Raw genomic sequence first — 22,931 nt, 5'->3', positions numbered from 1 at the left:
ACTGCGACTTTCTAAAGTTTACCCCCACAATTTGCCTTCCCTGTAAGATGGGATGGGGATAGCAAATAAGTCTTGTAACTAGGGATACAGACTTGATTCTTCTGTCTTACCATTTAGTTCATGGAGAAACACAAAATAGAATTTCAACAATCAGCATGTTTCTCATTTGGTTTGTGTATTTTAAGGGGTTCACAGACCTAACAATTTCATCTGAGTTGGTAAGGACAGAGGAAAGAGACAGGATGTGTTTTGACAGCAAACCCTGTGCTGATAGGTGGTTTTCTAGAAAGTGATTCTCTGGGAATCAGTGGATTCTTTTCTAGGATACTTATTGCTATCTAATCTTGAGCAGGTTATTCACTCCGAACCTGTATTTTCATCCACAAGATGGTGATTATATCTACCTTAAAGGATCTTTCCAGGATTAAATCTGACAATGTGTATAAAAGATCTGGAATGGTCAAATGTTTTTTACCTTCCAGAGGAGGAAAAACAGAGACTAAGTATGTTCTAAAGGAGTTGTTTTAAACAATGATAAAAGTACTAATAAATGAAGTATATCACAATATTTGTTGGAATAAAAATCACGTAATTTGTATTAATGCTAATAGATTATAACTGCAAATTAGGAAACTTGGATTTTTTTCTTAATGATTTTTTTTAAAATGACATCTGTGATTTAAGCCATGAATGATTTTTTTTTGTATTTTTAGCTAACACATTTCTCTTTCTGCTGGTCCCATGCAGTAGTTCTAAAAGGACTAACCACAGTTTATTTAAAAATTACACCTTATATAACTTAAAATTAGCCACATTAAAACAATTGACAACCTTAAATGTTCAAAATGTGAACATTTATTTTATATAGGAAACTAAACTAATTCTCTAATAAACATCATTTACTTACTGCGTATAACAGAACAATGCCTTCAATTAGAAGAGGAAAGTTAAGATTTAAATGTTAGGGTTATTAAGTTTTAGAGGAAAATACAGTATACAATAATCTTAACATCATGTTTGGGAAGAGAAGGTATAATGACAATAAAATCTAAGAATTTGGCAGAATTTAGCAATACCCTTTACTGCATATGTTTTCAATAGACAAAACCTGGTGTTTTGTACCAAATTCCAATAATGGCAATTGTATAGGTGTGGCTCTTGAAAATGGCAGTATTGTGCTTAAATCAGAAAGCTTGTTGCTGTTTCCTCATCATGAACAAGAGAGATTGCAGCTAATGGTAGCTTTTGTTAGGAATTACTTAAGGCACACTGTGAGGTTAAACAACGATTTTGATATACGAACTCAAGCCACTACATTTGTGCCTGCCTTGATATCCTTGCTAGAACCTAAACAGTATTATGTTATACAACAAGGCCATCCTGTTCTATGTTACGATTAAACATTCATCCCAGAAAGTGAACCCTAGTAATTTATTACAGTTCCACTTCTGACTGAGCAGAATCCTACTCCATGTTCATTTTTGTCATGAGGAGGATTTATTTCTGAAAGATCCTGAAAACGGAAAAACATGTAGTTAGCTCTTCAAAAATAATCATGACTTCAAGAGTAAGGGTCAAGAAGTTTCCTTGAACGATGTCCATCAGGCACCAGCCTTCTCAAAACTGCAGATGTCTGAGTCCTACCATAACCTAATGAAGTGGGGAGAGGGAAGGGAAATTGGCATTTTTCAAACAAATATTTAAGTGCTCTTTCAAGTCTAAAAAAGTCATTGGCTTCATAGATTCTGAAATGATTGATTAAATGTATAAAAGACTGATTTAGCAAGGAGCCTCTTTTCCTTTGGTTCACTTAGTTATTCAAAATCCACTTCACGTGTAGAAATAATTTATCCATCATTCAGCCTTTAAAACGGTCTTCCGGTAGCGAAGTACTGTAGCTGTTACCCATATGTTTAAAGCCAGCATGATGACAAAACGTGTAAGAACTGAAATCAAAAAAAGTGTATTAAAAACTTTCCACAATACAGGATAGATCACCTCCTGCTCTAAGTATAAGCCTAAATAAAGCTTCGCCCTCCCTCCAACCCCAAAATAAACAACAATGAATCATAAAACTTTGAACAACTTTAGTTCCAAGTATTTCTAGGGAAATGATCTTCCTATTTCATAATGATTACCTCTTGGCCTTACTTCATAAATAACAGTTTTTCTCTTAAGTGCTTAATTTATAATAGTCTACCTCTGGCTAAGAAGTGTTACAGCCTTTTAAAATCATTTTACTCCTTTGAAATCTTGAGGATGCTGATGTCTCAGAACATTCCATGTTAAGCAAAGTAGTATGATGCATTCTGTTAAGATTCTGGGCCGGGCTCGGTGGCTCAGCCTGTAATCCCAGCACTTTGGGAGGCCGAGGCGAGTGGATTGCTTGAGCAAGACCAGCCCAGGCAACTTGGCGAGACCTCGTTTCTACAGTAAATCAAATATTAGCCGGGTGTGGTGGCATGCGCTTGTAGAAACCTCATTTCTACAATAAATCAAAAATTATCCGGGTGTGGTGGCATGCGCTTGTAGTTAGAAGGATCGCCGGAGCCCAGCAGGTCAATGCTGGGGTGATCATGAGTGTGTTACTGCACTCCAGCCTGGGCAACGGAGTGAGACTCCTACTCAAAAAAAAAAAAAAAAAGATAATTCTGAAAAACTTAGGTCAACTGTCCAAATGTGTTTTATATCAAGGTAACAAAAATGTGACTCTTTGTAAAACAAAAACAGTAATTTTTAACAGTGACTTGACTTCCACTTTATTTATTTATTTATTTATTTATTTTGAGTCGGAGTCTCACTCTGTCGCCCAGACTGAAGTGCAGTCGCCGCTCCCGGCCACCGAGGCTGCTGGGCTCCGGCGACCCTTCCACCTCAGCCTTCCAAGTAGCTGGAACTACAGACGTGCGCTACCACACCCAGCTAATTTTTTTTTATTTTTATTTATTGTAGAGATGAGGTCTCGCCAAGTTGCCCAGACGGGTCTCGAACCCGCGGGCTCAGGCAATTCACTCACCTCAGCATCCCAAGGCGTGGGATTACAGGCTGAGCCACCGAGCCCGGCCGACTTCCACTTTAAAACACAAACACTTTACTGACAAATAAGGTTTATGAGATTTAAGATACTTTTGTTTTTGTAAAACACAGGTAAGATATTAGCTAAATGATTTTTAAAAAGGTATCCCGGATGCACTGATGGTGCTCAGAAGAGTTTTCATGAATAAGAAATAAATCACAATTAGAATATGCTTGATCTTTTAAATTTAATTTTTAATGTATAGGTCTGTTTTGTTGTTGTTGTTTAGTTACAGTTGGACTCTCCATGCTGAGAATTTATCAAGTCCTGTGAAAAAGACCCAGGCCTGTCTTCCTTCCCATGTCCCACTTGATGACAGTTTGTGACCAGAACAAATTTTAATCCTGTAGTCAAAGCTGATGGTAGGTATTCGAGCCACCGGTATAACCTCCAGGAGAAGACTAACAAATATATCTGTGTTCTGAAACAACATTTCTCAAATAATAATTAGCTTATTTAGAGGTCTATGTGCTGGGAAAATTTTCTAATTTTCATAGGGGACACTATCTGGTCTAATTTCCCCAAAACATATAATATATGCTCAATGTGGGAGCTGAAAACACTAAGGAATTACTAAATTCTTTTTTGGTAACTAAAGTATTTTCTCCATCCCAGCTCTCTCGCTCTCTCTCTCTCTCTCTCTCTCTCTGTCTCTCTCTCTCTCTCTTTGTCTCTGTCTCTGTCTCTCTCTCTCTCTCTCTCTCTGTCTCTCTCTCTCTGTCTCTCTCTCTTTGTCTCTGTCTCTGTCTCTCTCTCTCTCTCTCTACAAGAGCACAAATAATTCTACCACTTCCCTGCTTTACTAAGCCTCCAGAGGCTTCCTCCTGTCTGTGGACAGTTCTCTCAGGCTTGGACACTCTGGCCACTGCCAGCCTCACGCCCCTCCTCTCCTGAAACACCCCCATTCCTGTCCCGGCTTGCCACACTCAGCCCTGCTGGATCTTGCCCAGTCCTCCCCTGCTCCTTGCTCATGGCCTTCATACATGCTGCTCCTTGTAACAATATCCTCTCACCCGCCTACCTCCCTCCCACCTCCGTTAAATCCACTCATCCTTAAGAGCTCACTCTTCTTCAGATTGATCTCCCCAGCTCCCTCAAACTAGGTCAGATATTCATTCCGCCCTTCTCTTCCAAGACACATTTCATAGTTCAGTTCAGTCGTTAATTCTGTGACTACTTCATGTTCCATTCCACTGCTGAAGAGAGACCTTACGAAGACAGACACCTACCTGCCCTCTTGTGCATAGTCTATTCCCTGTGCTACAAGAAGTAAATGCTTAATAAACACATGAGTGATGAAGGCGAGGAATACCTTGTCGCCATCCTCTGTGTCTGTGATCCAACAGAGCCAAGTTCACCCGTTAAACCCAGTTTCCAGCTGAAGGAGGCACAAATAGCACAAAATTCAAAAAGGAAGTGGGAAGAAGACCAGGCGTGATGGCTCATGCCTATAATCCCAGCACTTTGGGAGGCTGAGGTGGGAGGACTGGTAGAGTCCAGAAGCTCAAGGAAGTAGGAAGAAAAATACTTTACTTACTTGTAAAATCACTTGTGGTCATTAAAGTTGTTATTATTCTTGCTGTAAAAGAAAACGTGCAGCAATATTTAGCTTGCTTCTCAGACGTGTTAGTGTTTAGCTAATGTTTTTCCCTTCTACCATATCAATATGTACTAACTATTCTTGATAGATTTGGACAGTACAGAAGATAGTACTGTATTTCATAAACATCTGAAACCCAGCTGCACATCCTGGCCCAGAGGTTTTGAAACAGCTCCTGAGAGAAGAAACGATCCTGGAAAGTACTTCAGTGCTGCCCAGGGACGCCCGCAGCTCCTTCCACAGCTTCTGGGCCAACCCACAACTCCCACCCTCAAAAACAGCTTTAAAAAGTCTCATTTACATACTGAGCTTCAGGGTAGTTTCATTTTTTTAAAAAAAAGGGCTCCCACTAACTAAAAGCAATGTTGTTAAATTGCTGATTTCTGCCTCTCTATTTTAGATAAGGAGACTGAGGCCCAGAAAAGGATAAGATTTTTCTAAGGGTCTAACTAGAACGGTTGTGTTTATTCCATTTTTCCGGTTTAGGCTTTCACTGAGTAAACACTTAGGAAACTGGGGTCACAGTTTAAACTGACACATGCGAGCAATGTGAACTGGGAGTTAGAGAACATCACTGCCTGCAACTGAAGGCATCACGCCCTTCCTAACCCAGCCTGTAATCCCGCGCCTTTGGGAGGCTGAGGTGAGTGGATTGCCTGAGCCCGCGGGTTCGAGACCCGCCTGGGCAGCGAGACCTCATCTCTACAATAAATCAAAAAAATCAGCCAGGCGTGGTAGCGCATGCCTGTAATTCCGGCTACTTGGAAGGCTGAGGCGGAAGGATCGCCGGAGTCCAGCAGGTTAGGCTGCGGTGGCTGGGAGCGGCCACTGCACTCCAGTCTGGGCAACAGAGTGAGACTCCAACTCAAAAAAAGAAACAAAAAACAAAAACTTCCTCCAACACGTTCTTCCATTAGCACATATTAACATAGTAGGTTTTTGGTCTTCCAGCTAAACTGTAAGTCTGTGAAGGGCAGACACCAAACCTACAAATTTTTTGTTGTCAAATTTGAGAACCCAAGGCTTTACATAAAGATGCTATGTGATGTTTGCTGATGAATTTAAATGGAAGAAATCAATCAAAGTAGATGAAAAGAAGATCCCAGTTAGGAAGGTGACCAACAAGGACCCTCAAGCAAACTCAAAAACACTCTTAATAACCATACATCTGATACGGGGTCAGTATCCAAAATATATAAGGAATTCAAACAAATGGCCAAATTTAGAAATGGTATATGACAAACTGTTAATCAAGCTGGACGTGGTGGCTCACACTTTAGCAGATTGGGACAGGAGGATCACTTGAGCCCCGGAGTTAAAGGCTGCAGGGAACTATGATCACACAACTGCATTCCAGCCTGGGTGACAGAGCAAGACTCTGTCTTGAAAAAAAAAAAAAAACGCTGGCTGGGCTCAGTGGTTCAGTCTATAATCCCAGCACTTTGGGAGGCCGAGGCGAGTGGATTTCCTGAGCCTATGAGTTCAAGACCAGCCCGGGCAACGTGGTGAGACCTCATCTCTGCAATAAATCAAAAAATTAGCCGGGCATGGTGGCACATGCCTGTAATTCCAGTTACTTGGAAGGCTGAGGCAGGAGGATCGCCGGAGCCAAGCAGGTCGACACTGGGGTGGCCATGAGCGTGCCACTGCACTCCAGCCTGGGCAACAGACTGAGACTCCAACTCAAAAAAAAAAAAGCTAATCACTAATCATCAGAGAAATGCAAATTAAAATCACAATGAATATCACCTCACACTGGTTAAAATGGCTATCCTCAAAAAAGATGACAAGTGGTGAGGATGTAGAGAAAAGGGAACCCTTGCACACTCTGGGTGAGAATGTGAATTAGTACAGTCATTATAGAAAACAACTGGGCATGGTGGCTCACACCTGTAATCCCAGGACTTTGGGAGGCTGAGGCAGGAGGATTGCTTGAACCCAGGAGTTTGAGGCCAGTCTAGGCAACAAAGCGAGACCTTGTCTCTACAAGAAATAAAAAAATTAGCCAGGCATGGTGGCACTTGTCTGTAGTCTCAGCTACTTGGGAGGTTGAGGTGGAAGGACCGCCTGAGCCCAGCAGGTTGAGGCGTCAATGAGCTATGATTGTGTTTTTATACACTCCCTATATGGTCCACCAATTCTACTACTGGTTATATAACCAAAGGAAATAAAATCAATATCTCAGTCGGGCATGGTGGCTCACCCCTGTAAACCCAGCACTCTGGGAGGATCCCTTGAAGTCAAGGAGTTCAAGAGTAGGCTGAGCAACATAGTGAGACCCCTGTTTCTATTTTTAAAAATAGAAAAAACATTTTTTTGAGTCAGTCTCATCAGGCTAGAGTGCACACTCAGACTACCACAACCTCGACCTGCTAGGCTCAGGCAATTCTTCTGCCTCAGCCTTCCAAGTAGCTAGAACTACAAGTATGCGTCACCACACTCAGCTAATTTTTAAATTTATTATAGAGATGATGTCTCACCAAGTTGCCGAGACTGGTCTCAAACCCTGGGCTCAGGCAATCCTCTCACCTCTGCCTCCCAAAGTGCTGGGATTACAGGCATGAGACACTGCACCTGGCTAAAAACAATTTTTAAAAAATTAGTCAAGCATGGTGGTATGTGCCTGTAGTCTCAGCTACTTGGGAGGCTGAGGCAGGAGGATCACTTAAGCCCAGGAGTTCAAGGCTGTAGTACACAACTGCCAGTCTGGGTGACAGAGCAAGACTCTGTCTCTACAAAAATAAAAAATAATGCCACTATTCATTGTAGCATTATTCGTAATAGCCAAGACAGGGAATCAACCCAGGTGTTTAACACCAGAGGAACAGATAAAGAAAATGTGGTATATATACATAATGGAATACTATTCAGCCTTAAAAAAGAAAATCCCATTTGTGACACTATCATTAAATGTGGAAAGCAAAGCCAGGCTCGGTGGCTCAGCCTGTAATCCCGCGCCTTTGGGAGTCTGGGGTGAGTGGATTGCCTGAGCCCGCGGGTTCGAGACCCGCCTGGGCAGCGAGACCTCATCTTTACAATAAATAAAAAAATCAGCCGGGTGTGGTAGTGTATGCCTGTAATTCTGGCTACTTGGAAGGCTGAGGCGGAAGGATCGACGGAGCCCAGCAGGTCGAAGCTGCGGTGGCCAGGAGCGGCCACTGCACTCCAGTCTGGGCGACAGAGTGAGACTCCAACTCAAAAAAAAAAAAAAAAAAAATGTGCATTAGAAGTGAAATATGGCCAGGCGTGGTGGCTCAAGCCTGTAACCTCAGCACTTTGGGAGGCCGAGGTGAGGGGATTGCCTGAGCCCACAGGTTCGAGACCTGCCCAGGCAACTTGACAAGACCTCATCTCTACAATAAATTTAAAAATTAGCCAGCCATGGTAGTGTGTACCTGTGGTTCAAGCTACTTGGAAGGCTGAAACAGAAGGATTGCCAGAGCCCAGCAGGTGGACACTGGGGTGGCCGTAAGCATGCCACTGCACGCCAGCTTGGGCGATGGAGTGAGACTCCAACTCAAAAAATTTTAAAAAAAGAAGTGAAATATGCCAGGCACAGAAATACAAACGCAGCATGATCCCACTTATATAAATGGAATCTATAGAATTCATGGAAGTAGAGTGGAATGGTAATTACCATAGGGTTGGGATGGGACGGAGAAGTTGGGAGAGGCTGGTCAAAAAATACGCCATTGCACTTGGGAAGAATAAGTTCAAGAAATCTATTGTGCAACAGGTGACTGCAGGGAAAAAAGGTCTTTTTTTTTTTTGAGTCAGAGTCTCACTCTATTGCCCAGGCTGGAGTGCAGTGGCACATCCACGGCCATCCCAGCCATTGACCTACTGGGCTCAGGCAATCCTTCCGCCTCAGCCTTCCAAGTAGCGGGAACTATAGACATGCACCACCATGCCCAGCTAATTGTTTTTTTAATTTATTGTAGAGATAAGGTCTTGCCAAGTTGCCCGTGCTGGTCTCGAACCCGCAGGCTCAGGCAATCCTCTCACCTCAGAGGCCTTTTAATAAAGGTACATGGTAGTGACTCGTTCCAAGGTGAAGTGGAATTTAGTAATCAATAGAAGGAAACTAGGATGAATAACAAAAATGCACGTTTCATTCATTTCTAAAGTGATGTTGAAGTTATTAGCCTCATTTATAAAAAGTAACATGAGGCTTAAAAACCAGCTCATTTTTTTTTCCCCATAAAAGTATAGTCTCCTGTAATCCCAGCACTTTGGGAGGCCAAGGCGAGTGGATTGCCTGAGCTTGCAGGCTTGAGACCAGCCAAGGCAACTTGGCGAGACCTCTTCTCTACAATAAATCAAAAAATTAGCCGGGTGTGGTAGCATGCGCCTGTTGTTCCGGCTACTTGGAAGGCTGAGGCAGAAGGATCACCAGAGCCCAGCCGGTCAACGTTGGGGTTGCCGTGAGTGTGCCACTGCACTCTAGCCTGGGCGACAGAGTGAGACTCCAATTCAAAAAAAAAAAAGTATAGTCTTCAGGCCGAGTGAGTGGCTTAAGCCTGTAATCCCAGCACTTTGGGAGGCTGAAGCAAGAGGATTGTCTGAGCTTTGGAGTTCAAGACCAGTCTGGGCAACTTGGCAAGACCTCATCTCTACAATAAGTCAAAAAATTAGCTGGGTGCGGTAGCGCATGCCTGTAGTTCCAGCTACTTAGAAGGCTGAGGTAGAAGGATCGCCTGAGCCCAGCAGGTCAAGGCTGCAGTGGCCATGAGCGTTTCACTGCACTCCAGCCTGGGCGACAGAGTGAGACTCCGACTCAAAAAAAAAGTAGTCTTCAACTCATTTTTAATCTATTCCACAAATACTTAAGTACTTGTTAAGCACAGAGTGCCATGCAAAATAGATTCAAGTGTAATATATGGTTTCTCTCTGGAGTAACAAGTTCACAGGATTTCCTTTAAAATGTAATAAGCAACATTTAAAAATTAAGAAACCTGAAGATTAATTTGGTAATATATCTAATTAGCACTTCCAGAAGTCATATATATTACACAATAACATGTCCGCATTTTAAAGGTAAAAGTAACTCAAGAAGTCTTTTTTTTTTTTGAGTTGGGGTCTCTCTCTGTCCCCCAGGCAGGAGTGTAGTGGTATGATCACAGCTCACCACAATCTCTACCTCCTGGGCTCAGGTGATCCTTACACCTGAGCTGGGATTACAGGCATGTACCACCACGCCCAGCTAATTTTTAAATTTTTTTAATAGAGACAAGGTCTCACTATGTTGCCCAGGCTGGTCTTAAGACTCCTGGGCTCAAGCAATCCTCTTGCCTTGGCCTCCCAAAGTGCTGGAATTACAGGCATGAGCTACCACATCCAACGAAGTCTTAATTTTAAGAAATTTTGGATATAATGTCCAAAGTTTAGGTCCTGAATAGAGAAATTTGTCTAAGAAGTTAGAAGGACCATGATTAAGTACAATTAAAATATCTAAAACTAGTAAATTCAATTAATGTGATAGCTCTGAATTTTTCATATGTTTCTATCTAGCTACATATAGCACATATGTATTTTAGGTCGTTTCTGTAAGAATGCAAACGAACAGTGGAAATACTCAAGTTGAGTCCCAGTTGACATGGCTGCAGGAAATCGCCATTGCTACAAATTATGTTCATTCTCAAAAGCCAGTGTGTGATTTTTGTCTTTTTCATGTTACATCATAAAGATTTTATTTTTAAAAATAAATTAGTAGAGTCAAAATAACCTCTTGTTTTTTTTTAAAGTAGACTGTTAATATTAGGCCAGATTTTTAGAGAAAAGTGTGCTTTCATCTTTTTTGGGGGGGGGGCAACTAGATCTTGCAGGAAATGGAGAGCAGCCTGTATTAAACCAGCCTCACTGATGCAGATACACTTAGATAGGAGGTTCTATCTAATAGTTAATTGCAAAGTAGTAGAAGGACTATGATACTTCCACACCAAGCCAGCACCCTTCCAGATAGCCAGCCGGTGCTGACAGAGGCCTCCCTCCCATCCAAGTTGTGTTCTTACTTGCACAGGTGTACGAGGAGAGGCCCCAAGTAAGCGCGCTCACAGCTCCCGCGTCTCCCGCCTTCCACAGACACTGGAGCTGAGCAAACTTGCTAGCCGCACTGATCAACGTACATAAATTCTGTGTGCAGATCAAATGTGAGAAAGTCAGGAATCTGTGCATTAAAAAAAAAAAAAAAGCAAAAAGGCACCTGGCACTCAAAGCACTTTCGAAGTCAGATTTTCTGGTGAAGTAGAAGTCCAGTCACTTGGTCAATTAATAACCAATTTGTACAGGGCTGAAACCTGAGTTTGGTGAAAAAGGATGCAACAGTGAGACATTTACAAACAATTCACAGAGTCCACCGTGCCGTGGGGAGTGAACGGGCCAGAGTGCCTGTGAAATTGGGAGTAAGAAACAATCCTGCATGGCCACAAAGGCACATCTCTCCATGCCCCCAAGAAAAAATAGATATTATGGTGTTTTACAGCCTGGAGAAAATGTGCTGTGCTGAACTAACAAACTCATGAAGTCAAGCAGCTATGGCACCTCTGCCCTGAATTTCTGGCTGCTCTGATGAGTCTGCATGGAATGCGCTCAAGCCTCTGCTACCTGACAACATACGAGGCCTTCACACATTAGCCTGCAGCCAGGCACAGCACACTCCACCCTGACCGCCACCATCCTGTCTCTACAGCAGTGGAAACTCCAGGGATAGGCTGAATGTAGACTGAAGGGAGCAAGGTGGAAGCCAAGAGCCCAGCTAGGTTAGTGCCAGGTTTGCACCAAGGCGATAGAAACAGAAGAGGTGAGAATGTTCCGGTTCTGAATGTATCTCAAAGGCAAAGCTGATAGGATTTGCTGAGGCAGTGGTGGTGAGATATGAGAAATTAAGTCAAGGGTGATTCCAAACTCCAAGGTTTCAGGTCTTCACAGTGGAAGAAGAGTTGCCCTTAATTGAGGTAGATAAATAAAGCTGTAGGTGGCGCAGTTTTGCCGGATAGAGGGGCAGACAGGAGAACAGAAACTCCAGGTAGAACGTGTGAGGTCCAGATGCTAACGGGCCAGAGGAGTGTAGCCATAGAACTGGTGGTTGAATATCAGCAGGATGTGCTGGATCTCTGGGACCGCTAGTGTTAAAGAAGTCGGGGAGGCCGGGTGTAGTGGCTCACGCCTGTAAATCCCAGCATGCTGGAAGGCCGAGGCGAGAGGATTGCCTGAGCCCAGGGGTTTGAGACCAGTCTGGGTAACTTGGTGAGACCTCATCTCTACAATAAATCAAAAAATTACCCAGGCGTGGTGGCATGCATCTGTAGTTTCAGCTACTTGGAAGACTGAGGTGGAAGGATTGCCTGAGCCCAGCAGGTCGAGGATGCAGTGGCCGTGAGTGTGCCACTCACTCCAGCAGCCTGGGTGACAGAGTGACTCCAACTTAAAAAAAAAAAAAAGAGAAACTGGCAAAGACATAGGATCAGGTGGAAGGGACACCAGGAGAGTGGGGTCCTGGAAGCTGAGTGAGCAAACTGATTCAAGGAGGAATCCTGATCTGCCAAATCAAATGCTGTAGAGATGTTAAGTAAGATGAGCCATGAGGCTGGTCACGGTGGCCCACACCTGTCATCTCAGCACTTCGGGAAGCCAAGGCAGGAGGATCGCTTGAGCCCAGCAGTTTGCCAACCTGGGTAACATAGCAAGATCTCATCTCTACTAAAAAAAGAAAAAGAAAAAAAACGATGAGTCATGAGAACTGACCTCTGGCATTGGCATGAATGAAAGTCACTGGTGGCCTTGACAAGAGCAGCTTGTTTAACTTCTATCTCCCCAGGAGAAGGAAAGCCCATGAAAGCTGCACTTGGTCAGTTTCCTGCTGGGTCCCCAGTACCCACACATCCTTGCTGAGTGAATAAGTCCTTAATAATAATGCTATTTGGCAGATGTGATGGTAAAGGTACCACAGGATAACTTGGGAGGAAAGAAGGGGTTACTCAGACAAGTAAGAGTTATGGAGATTTGAACGGCAGGGAGCGAGGGCCTGTGGTCAAGCCTGTGGAGGGACAGAGACAGGTCACACTAGGAGCTGGGCACAGATGGCTCAGAGGACTGACCCCGAGCATGGAGACCTGCGAGGAAAGAGACTCCCTGTGCAACCGGGAGACCTGGACAGAGCAGAGAAGGGAGGACCGCAGAGCAAGACGTGCGTCAGAGAGCTAGGAAGGACAAGGGCTCAGTGGGCATACAAGGTGGCAATGCAGGATGGAAGAGGGCGAGGGAAGAGTTGGCTTCACACAATTCAGGGCCTCAGACCACGTTACGACAAACTCATGCTAAACGCAAGCTTGCCTGCTAGAAACTCTACCAGATTCATCTTTCAGGAAGAAAGCCATCTTTAAAATCAAGAAATATCCAGGCACAGTGGCTCAAGCCTGCAACTCCAGCATTTGGGAAGCTGAGGAGGGAGGATTGCTTAAGTCCAGGAGTTTGGGACCAGCCTGGGTAACATAGACAGAGCTCATCTCTACAAAAAAGAAAAAAAAAAACATTAGCCAGGCATGGTGGCACACACTTGTAGTTCCAGCTACTCAGGAGGCGGAGGTGGAAGGATCGCCTGAGCTGAGCCCAGCAGATCGAGGCTGAGGTGAGCCGTGATTGTGCCACTTGCACTCCAGCCTGGGTGACAGAATGAGACCCCAACTCAAAATCAAGAAGTAGTTTGGATTTTGGCATAACCAAGGCCTGGATGGTCTTATTAATACATTCAACTGGAGATCATTAGGTTTTTCTATACAGCAGAGACTGTATAAAATGGTAAGAGGACTGGAAAGGAAAAGAGATGCTTAACTGTTACGAGATCATTTTTCAGTGCATGAATCGTCTCTTTGTGAATGAACTATGAGCATGTGAATGATCCATTTGACCATGAAAGCATAGTTTAGGTCTTCTGGGGAAAGAATTTGTTGGTCTGAGTAGGCACTTACATTTGAAAGCAGTAAAACTATAAACATTCTGTAACTTAGGTTTTTCGCTAATTCCAACGGTGACCCCTCCTCTACGGGATTCTAGGGTTTTCCTGCAATGTGTGTGTCCTGAAGCCCCTGCTCGTCCTCCGGCCCTGTGGCTCCACGCCCCTCAGGTCTGGCCACCTGGTCCTCTGGGCCCTGGCGCCGGCCATGGAGCAGGTGCATGATGAATGCTTGTCAGTGACGGAGGGATGGTGAACAGACACAGCACCGCACCTGGTATTTAGCCCAGGCTCAACGAGGGGAAAATGAAAATTAAGTTGTATAAAATTCAACCTGGGTAACACGGCAAGCCCTTGTCCCTACAAAAATAAACATTAAAAAAATGAGTGTGGTGGCGCCCACCTGTAGTTCCAGCTACTTGAGAGGCTGAGGCAGGAGGATTGCCCGAGCCTATGAGGTTGAGGCTATGGTGAGGCATGATCATGCCACTGCACTCTCACCTGGGTGACAAAGCGAGGCCCCAACTCAAAAAAACATTTTTTAATGCATAAAATATCATCAACGTGTGGTTAGAATAGACCACTGATAAGGGCACAGAAGAAACACCATAAACTGTTACCCTTAACCACTGAGCCTGTTTCCTGATGAGCCAATATCACACTATCCCCAGAAGGGCGGCTCTTGGGGGGTGAAGGCTCAGAGCTGCCACATGGCAGCCTCGTCATCCCCAAACCAGAACCACACCAACGTGACCAGCAGCAGGAGTTCCTGAGACCCTAGCGCTCGTTCATTTGTAGGGTCACCAGTTTGGCAAATACAAGACACCCAGTTAAATTTTGAATTTCAGGCCAACAACAGATACTTTTTTAGTACAAGTATGTCCCATGCAATATTTTGGACATACATACACTACAACATCATTCATTGCCAATACGGTAGCCCTACTTTATTCACTCTCCATAAGTCACTAGGTTAAGACATAACACAGAGAATCAAGCCCACTTTCTAAGAAAGGGTCACAGACAAGATGTTGGGGGGAGGGGAAAGAGAAAGAAATCCATGAGCCCGTGTGTGGCAGGTAGTGACCTGTGACCACCAATTAATTCTCCTCCTCCTTTTCTCATTAGATAGAAATGTTTGCTTCTGTCACCCTGGAGAGAGATGTGATCAAACACATGCTGACCCACTATCAGACACCCATTGACATTTCTGGCCATGAACTAAGTAAGGAAGAAGTAAGCCCTTTCCAAGGAGGAAAAAAAAAATGTTTGGGGGACAAAGTCAGAAAAATAGCGAGGATACAGCCAATATATAATTATGAACCTAATAAGAAGCTTTTTAACTGACACTCAGTTCTCTACTCTATAACCCTTAACCACCTCTTCAACTGCTTTTCTCTGGCCCCAAAAAAAGAGGTAGAAAAAAAATTTTGCCCCACATTTAAATAAGAATGTCTTTTGCTGGGCGTGGTGGCTCATGCCTATAATCCCAGCCCTTTGGGAGGCCCAGACAAGAGGATTGCTTGAGCCCAGGAGCCTGAGAGCAGACTGGGCAACATAGTGAAACTCTGACTCTACAAAAAATAAAAAAAATTAGCTGGGTGTGGTGGTATATGCCTGTGGGAGGCTGAGGTGGGAGAATTACTTGAGCCCAGAAATTTGAGGCTGCAGTGAGCCATGACTATGACTCAAAAAGAAAAAAAGAAGAATGTCTTTCATTATTTGGACAGCACTGCGCTGTCATTCCCGTGATCCCTCAATACAGCTAAAAAATAAGCAGGTTAAACATCTGATCCACCAAGTTCTCTCCATGACAGCCTGCAACTTCTCACATTTTCTTTTCAAGGGCAAGACTTACCATGGCCAGGTCTATGATCCACTTCTGCAGGGTGAGGACAAACCAAGAAGACCCCAATCTGACCAAGTGCTAAGGGAGACAGCAGTGGGTTGCCCGGCAGTTGCCACCAGCCTCCTCTCTCACGTGAACACACCATGACCACGCGTGAAAGCCAAGTGTGGAGCTGGGGTCGGTGCTGCTGGAACTCGTCGGATGTGGACAAGACAAAAGGGTTTCAAAGGAACAGCTGCTCAGAGTTCAAAAGAACAAAAGCGGACCATGGGAGAAAAGCACAAAGACACCCTAGGATTGGGCACATTCCTAATGGTCTTAACTACCTAATTCCCAAGCATACAGACATCTCCAAGTGTTGTCAAACGTGAAGCACTTGAAGAGAGGTCCAACACCATAAGGCAGGAGCGTTCTCAACACCGCTGGTCATGAACTTCTGTTTGCCGTTTTTTCCCTTTCCCACTAACTGCATTATAAAAACGACATGGCTGGGTAGGAGTGCAGGGAGACAGTCACGGAGCTCAGAGATGCAACAGAACAGGGGGCCCAGCTAGGGAAGCGACGCACGGGCTGCCCAGCCAGTGACCAAAGCTGGAAGCCGACCGCTGGAGTCTCTGAGGTGCCCTTGGGAAAGTCACTTTCCATCTCTCTACCTTGGTTTGCTTATCTGTAAAATGGACTCAACATTCCCTGTGCTACCTACCTCCAAAATGCCTATGGGCACAGAGCAGGGACCAACGAGACTGCTTTACAATTAACAATATTAATTAAATGAAGGAATTGAAAGAGATGATGTCAGTGGAACTAAACAGTAGCAGGCTGGTCAGCACCTGAAGGCAGCTTAAACCTAGCTGGGTGGAATCCTGTTCCTAAAACACCCCCTAACTCAATTTTTTAAGCCAAATTGTGTGATTTCTTTTCTTGCCTGATTCTATACCATTCCACTTCATTCTGTATTCCGAATATGCAAACATTTTATAAAATTTGACCCGTAGTAGGAGCTATAACCCTAAAAGGTAGTATTATCCCATTTCACAGATGGGAGAGCTGCAGCTTAGAGAGTTGATGGCATAGGCTAAGGCCACCCAGGTGGTGGTGGAGACCTGTCCTGCCTGACTCCAATGCCCCACACCTACATCTGCATGGTCTGGTGCTCAGGGCAGCTGGGCCCACGGAACTGGCAGCTCCCTCCCTCCTCCGCCCTAAAGAGCCTGCAGGAATAAACAGCTCAGACCACTTCACAGGTGCAGCGGCACTACCACTAGCCTCAGGGTCACCGACTGACACTTGGACTTCAAGGCTCAGCCTCTAACCTCGTGTCTTGACTGAAGTGTGATGTGCACTGTGGACAAGCCAGCAGGATCCCAGGCCCACCCCCTGCTTGGCAATGGGCAGGCCAGGGGACCAGACACGTCAGCAGCATGGTGTGCAACGTCAGATGTTCTCATGCTTATTACGTCAAATACTTTGGGGCTGCCAGCACGGTGGCTCACACCTGTAATCCCAGCACTTTGGGAGGTGGCAGCGAGAGGACTGTCTGAGCCCAGGGTTTCAAGAAGAGCCTGAGCAACTTGGCAAGAACACATCTCCACAATAAATCAAAAAATCAGCCAGGCATGGTGGCATTTGTCTGTATTTCCAGCTACTTTGGAGGCTGAGGCAGAAGGATCGCCTGAACCCAGCAGGCCGAGGCTGCAGTGGCTGTGAGCGTGTCACTGCACTCCAGCTTGAGTGAGAGTGAGACTCAGACTCAAAAAAAAAAAAAAATGCTATGGGGACATTTCCAGGGAAGGAAGAAACGCCTCAGATATGCTAGTGCAGCTAAACAGTGTTGCTCTCAGCAGGGCTCACACCGATGTTCGGCACATCCCACTAGGCCTGTTGGTACCACCTCGGTGCCCTGGTCTGAAGGGGGAGGGGAAGGTCTGATCTGTGTAGGTATACTTGCATTTGGGTTTCATTTTCAGTTAAATGGTGAAGGACCCTGCTTCATAATGCAAACTATTAGCAGATAGCACACCCACCGGGCTTGGTGGCTCAGCCTGTAATCCCAGCACTTTGGGAGGCCGAGGCGAGTGGATTGCCTGAGTCCACGGGTTCAAGACCAGCCCAGGCAACTTGGCGAGACCTCGTCTCTACAATAAATCAAAAAAATTAGCCAGGAGTGGTAACGTGCGCCTATAGTTCCAGTAACTTGGAAGGCAGAGGCGAAATGATCGCCGGAGTCCGGCAGGTCGACACGGGGGTGACTGTGAGCCTGTGTGCCACTGCACTCCAGTCTGGGTGACAGAGTGAGACTCCAACTCAAAAAAAATAAATAACACACCCAAGTCCCACTTCTGACTCTCAGATGCTGAAAGGATACACAGCGATGTACGGAGTGGCCTGCTTCACGTTTCCGTTAAAATGAAAGACACACAGGAGAAGGATGACGTCTGCAAGAGAAAGGCTCCAAGTGAGAGGGGCCAGGGGAGACCTCGGGCAGCCCATCTGACCCAGACACAGAGGGATATTACCTTGTGCGATGAGGATGGGGTACTCGAGGTAGGTCAGCAGTGGGTACCCGTAGTGACACTGGTACCGGAGAAACACCAGGAACCTGGGGAGAGGAGGACACACATCCACATGGCTGCCCACAAACACGGCCGCTGGGGTGACCTGCCGAATTCTACAAGTGGTAGGATGTTGCCCCAAGTGTCAAAGAGGAAGATGTGGAAAATGAAAGGAATGCAATTGAATCATTGACATGATTTTGGGAGCATCCGGTGCTCGGGTGCTGGGCTGGAGTGCAAGACCTATGATCCCTGTCGAGCCCCTTCAGATGGTCACTCACAAAGGATTTTTCAGAGGGCAGCTCGTTGCCAGGACCACAAGGGACCGGCCTCTGGACCCAGACCTGCAAAGCTGCCCCTTGCCTGGCTCCAAGCAGCTGCCTCTCAGAAGCTGCACATATCTATCCTGACCCTGAGAAGCTGCACAGGCATAAGGGATTGGAGGGGGCTGAGAACCATCCCTGGATGGGGGAGCTCTGAGACCGTGTTTTAAAGAGAAAGAACACCACCTAGATGGTGCATGTCGCCTCCCAGATGTGCTGACCTGTTGAGGACAGGGCAGTGGGAGAAGGCATGAAGAACCACCTTCCACTCCTCTAAGAAAATTCTAGCTCTTCGAGACATGGGGAGCTAGTGGGTAGGAGGCTGAAGACCCCAGGGTCCCACCCTTCTGAGGAGAAAAGGCTCGAGCTTCCTGCTCCCTGGCACACACCCTAGCTCAGTCGCCTCCGACAGGGCCTGAATCCCTACTGTTCCCTCAGGCTGTGGCCAGACCTGCCAAGCTCCGTGGCTCCCCCCGGTCAGTGTTCAGACAACCTGGGCCAGGAAGGAAGGGGAGCCCGAGTCCTGGGACTTCAACCCACATGTGGGGGCCTCCAGGGTCTCTCATTTCCTAAGCTGGGAAGCGGCAGTGGAAAAACCTGCACTAACAAAGAGCTTGAGGGCCATTGCCTTGCTAGCACATGCTGTGGCCATGTGCTCTTTGAGCTATGGCTGTCGCCATGCTTCCTGGCTGTGGTCCCCTCCCCCACCTTGGGGAGGTAAATCTTCTTTCTCCCTTTTCTCCCTCTAATTTACTTTTAAATAAACTTTTCTTTCTTAACCTTTAAAAACAAAACAAAACAAAGAGCTTGTGTCTCCCCCCCAGTCCTGCTCCAGACAGTCTATAACTCTCAGCTTGGCTGGGGAAGGAATAAGAGGGGTCACAGGACAGGCGGATGGAGCCCAGTGTCACCCTGGGCACATGGGCCTTCTGCAGTCCCCAGCATGTCCAGTAGGGTCCCCACCTGCGGGCCCTCTGGAACTTTGCAGCCGGTCACCTCCAGCTTCAGGGACAAGCAGTGCCTCTGCCAGATCCTGCTCCACTGGAGGGACCCTCCGGCCCAGCCTCTAGAGCAGCCCCTTCCTGCTCACCTGTGAGAGCCCGGGGGCGCTGGGAGAGGGAGAGGTCTGGGCACAGCCAGCCTCTGAGCAGACACCAGGGAAGGAATGTTCACGAACAAAACCTGGGGGAGCTTCACCAACAGTGGGTGTTGAACTGTGTTCAGACTTCCCGGAACACGGCTGGAGACCGCAGGCTGGGCCTGACAACCTGGGAATGTCAGAGCCACGCTCCCCTTTGCGGGTCATCCATGCTGGCCTCCACATCTTGCAGACCACTTGGGGAAACCAAGGCCCACATAAGTCAAGAACATAAGAGAACTCAGGAAAAGAGGAAGAGCCTAGATCTCCTGATACCAATCCAGGTGCAGCCATCACCCCCCCAGGCTTGGTTCGTCTACTCCCTGCTTTCAGTGGGACCCAAACTTCCAAGTTCTCCTGCAGCCTGGGGAGGTGGGGGCAGTGTCTTTCCTTTATTTTTAATATCTCTTTTAATTAAAAAGTAGAAGCTGGCCAGGTATGGTGGCTCATACCTGTAATCTCAGTACTTTGGGGGACTGAGGCAGGATTGCTTAAGCCTGGAGTTCAAGGCCAGAATGGGCAACATAGACCTCATCTCTACAAAAAAATTAAAAAATGAGCCAGACATGGTGGCATGCACCCATAGTCTCAGTTACTTGGGAGGCTGAGGCGGAAGGATCACCTGAGTCCAAAAGGGTGAGGCTGTAGTGAGCTGTGATCATGTCACTGCACCCCAGCCTAAATAACAGAGTAACACCCTGTCTCAAAAATAAAAAATAAAAAGCTAATTATAATAAAATAAGACCTTACAGTCCTCTGACACCCAGCCCCATGTGTTTCTACTCCCTGTCTGCTCCGTGGAATCATTTGAGTTTTTTACCTCAACAACTGCTAGGGGTTTAAATAAAAATGCACCCACCCAGGAACTGAGAGGCAGTGAGGGGCAAGGCCGGGATTTAAACTGAGAACTTTTCCAAAGAATGCTACCCAGAGGCCAATGCCCCTACAGCCTAAAAGTCAACCTGGGAGGGAAGCAGGGTCACTCCCACCTGGCCACGCACCAATATACATGGAAGGCAGGGAACTGACGAAGGAGAATTGTGCTCCAAGGGCCCTCCCACCCCACCCCAGCTGCAGACAGCAAAGGGAAACAGAGCAGGAGGATGCCTGCTAGGTCTAGGAAATGGTAGAGCTGGGAGGCAACCCCCAAGCTGCAGAGGAAGGCAGGTCCATTGGCTGAGGCTCTGACCACTTCACATCCGCGCTAAAAAGATTCTCTGGGATCATTAAGACACAGTTCATACTCCAGTGGACCCATCGCTTTAAAAAATGGGTTTTCAGAGTCAGTTTGCTAGAACAGACATCTAAAAAGGCCTGTGCCCCCCAGGTGGCTGGGGTGACAGCCCTGGGGGTCCTTCTGCTCTGACTCTGGCTGCCATCAGCCTCAGTCTGGTCAGGGAGTCCAGTTGGCAGGCAGGAAAGCTCCCTGGGGAGTCAGGTCACATGGTACCCACCCCCAGGCCCAGCTGGGCCTCCCTAAGGAAGGCAGGAGAAGGGCAAGAGAGAAGAGGGCAGGGAGAAGGGGGGGAGTTGGAATGGAGAGAGCCAGGATCCTTCTCTCGCCTCGCTGGTCTCCAGTTCCTGTCATCTGGGGATCAAATCTATATTTCCCTCATAAGCTGTTGTGCGGATTAAATAAGATAATGCACATCATGTCCAGAGTCAGCACAGGACGTGCTCAGGAAATGGTAGCCATTATGATAAATTGCTGGCAGGCTGGAGATGAAATCTATCAGACTTCACAGGCAGAGTCCTGATCACTCCCAGCCACCTTCTGGGTGGGGTTGGCATTGCAGCTGGCCCTGACACGGCCACGCCCATTTACAGAAGTCTATGTGCAACCGTGGTCCCGCCTCAGTGGTTGCAAGGCCAGAACCTCCTTCACTGGTCCATGATCAACTGCAAACCCCTTAGGCCAGCAGGGATGGCCGCCCCATGCTCAGGGTCTCCTGCCATTGGCAGAGGGCTGGTTTGCGCTGTGGTAAACTGTTAGATCAGGTGACAGCTGACTGGCATTGGAACAAAATGGTGGGAACACAGGCAGAGGAGTTGGGGGTAGGGGGATGGAACTCTATAGGCACTGGTCAGTCTGAGGACTGAGGCCAAATCCTCATCCTCTGTCCCACCTGAGCAGTCACTGTGGCCACTTCCAACCTGTGTCCTTTGCCCCTCTTTCCTCTCAACCGGGTGGGACACCAACCTGAAATGTACCACTGTCCCCCTATCCCCTGGGTCCCCCATCTCTTCTAACTCCACCATCAAGCCTGGGGCCCCCCAATATAGTTATTCACAAGCCTCTGAGGGGTCACACGCCACTCCTGTCTGCAAGCCTTTCTGGAAAGTCTCCCCTTGAAACCCCCATCGATGGGCACACCCAGGGCTGAGCTCCACAGGGCAGGTGTGGGCTCCAGAGCCTGGCTCCTGGGACCCTCCTCTACTTGAAGTCTCCTCTTTCTCCCTCCCACTCGGCTTCTTTCTACTCTGAAATTGTCCCTTATGTGGTGAACCAGCCTCCAGACCCCCTAGGTAACTGGGGGGGAGGGGGAGAATGTGACTTATTCAATTCTACTCATCTGTTCTGAGAACAGCTGGGGGGGGTGGAGATTACCTGGAAGATTATCTGCATAATAAGACAACCTGTATTCACAGTGGAGTTCTGCCCCTCACCTTCCCACCACCTCCCCCAGAGCTCAGAGGAGCTTCTTCCCAGGACACTGTTTTGGGGTTTATCGTTTCCCCTGAAAATCATGCACTACCCCTCACAACTGCCCGCACCCCCACTTCCCTCTCCCTTATGAAGAGGATATTTACGCCTCAACCAACTGGCCCTTCCTCGAGCCTCCTATTTGTGGTCTCCCCTGTGCATACATGTTCCCAAGTGTGTATGCCATGTCTCCATTCATGTCATCTCTGGAACCTCCATAGAGCGCTGAAGGGACGCTTTCCCTCCACCCCGCACCAGTCAGTCAGTCTTCCCAACGAGCATTACTACTCTGCTTATCACGCTTAGGCCTTTAGTTAGTTACAGGGTCAGAATTTTTTTTTCCTCCCGATTTCTGGTGGACAAGCCAGCTCTGGAGCAACCTCAGCTCCTTCCTGCCTGTCTGACCCTGGCCCACCTTTCAGGCTCCTACTTAGTTCCCCTTCCTCCTCTCCCTAAGCTCTTAGACATCTTAGGCCAACCCCTCGTTGTACGGGCGAGAAACCGAGGCCCGGGAAAGAGGTCGATGGGCGGGGTGGGCTCGGGGACGACGACCGAGTGCTGATTCCGCGGGGTCTGTCTCCTCGTCCGTAAAATGGGCCTGTGCAGTCGATTCCTACGGCGCCTGGCAAGGCTGGGCGCAACTCGCGAGGGCGGCGGGCGGCCCCGGGACGGACCCGCCCTCGGCCGCCTGGCGGCCACACGGAGCCCCAGGGCCTGCCCGCCCCGTTCCCGAGAGCCG

General features: G+C 47.1%; 1 protein-coding gene across 1 annotated transcript in view; it reads right to left on the bottom strand.

Annotated features, from left to right (window-relative positions):
- Positions 1–832: 832 nt before the first annotated feature.
- Positions 833–22,931, bottom strand: part of PQLC3 (PQ loop repeat containing 3) — a 31,819-nt gene continuing 9,720 nt past the window's right edge. The window contains exons 2-8 of the mRNA XM_021716263.1: positions 19,441–19,618; positions 17,992–18,143; positions 17,841–17,910; positions 15,485–15,542; positions 10,688–10,808; positions 4,614–4,655; positions 833–1,946 (exon numbers count right to left, since the gene is read on the bottom strand). Coding sequence (XP_021571938.1) covers positions 1,855–1,946; positions 4,614–4,655; positions 10,688–10,808; positions 15,485–15,542; positions 17,841–17,910; positions 17,992–18,143; positions 19,441–19,618 — 713 coding nt within the window. The 3' untranslated portion in view covers positions 833–1,854. The remainder of the gene's footprint in view (positions 1,947–4,613; positions 4,656–10,687; positions 10,809–15,484; positions 15,543–17,840; positions 17,911–17,991; positions 18,144–19,440; positions 19,619–22,931) is intronic.

Source organism: Carlito syrichta, unplaced genomic scaffold, assembly GCF_000164805.1.
Source record: "Carlito syrichta isolate Samal-C Ts95f unplaced genomic scaffold, Tarsius_syrichta-2.0.1 Scaffold308652, whole genome shotgun sequence".
NCBI classification, from domain to species: Eukaryota; Metazoa; Chordata; class Mammalia; order Primates; family Tarsiidae; genus Carlito; species Carlito syrichta.
Note: the sequence above shows the minus strand (reverse complement) of the source record. Positions and strands in the feature narration are given on the sequence as shown.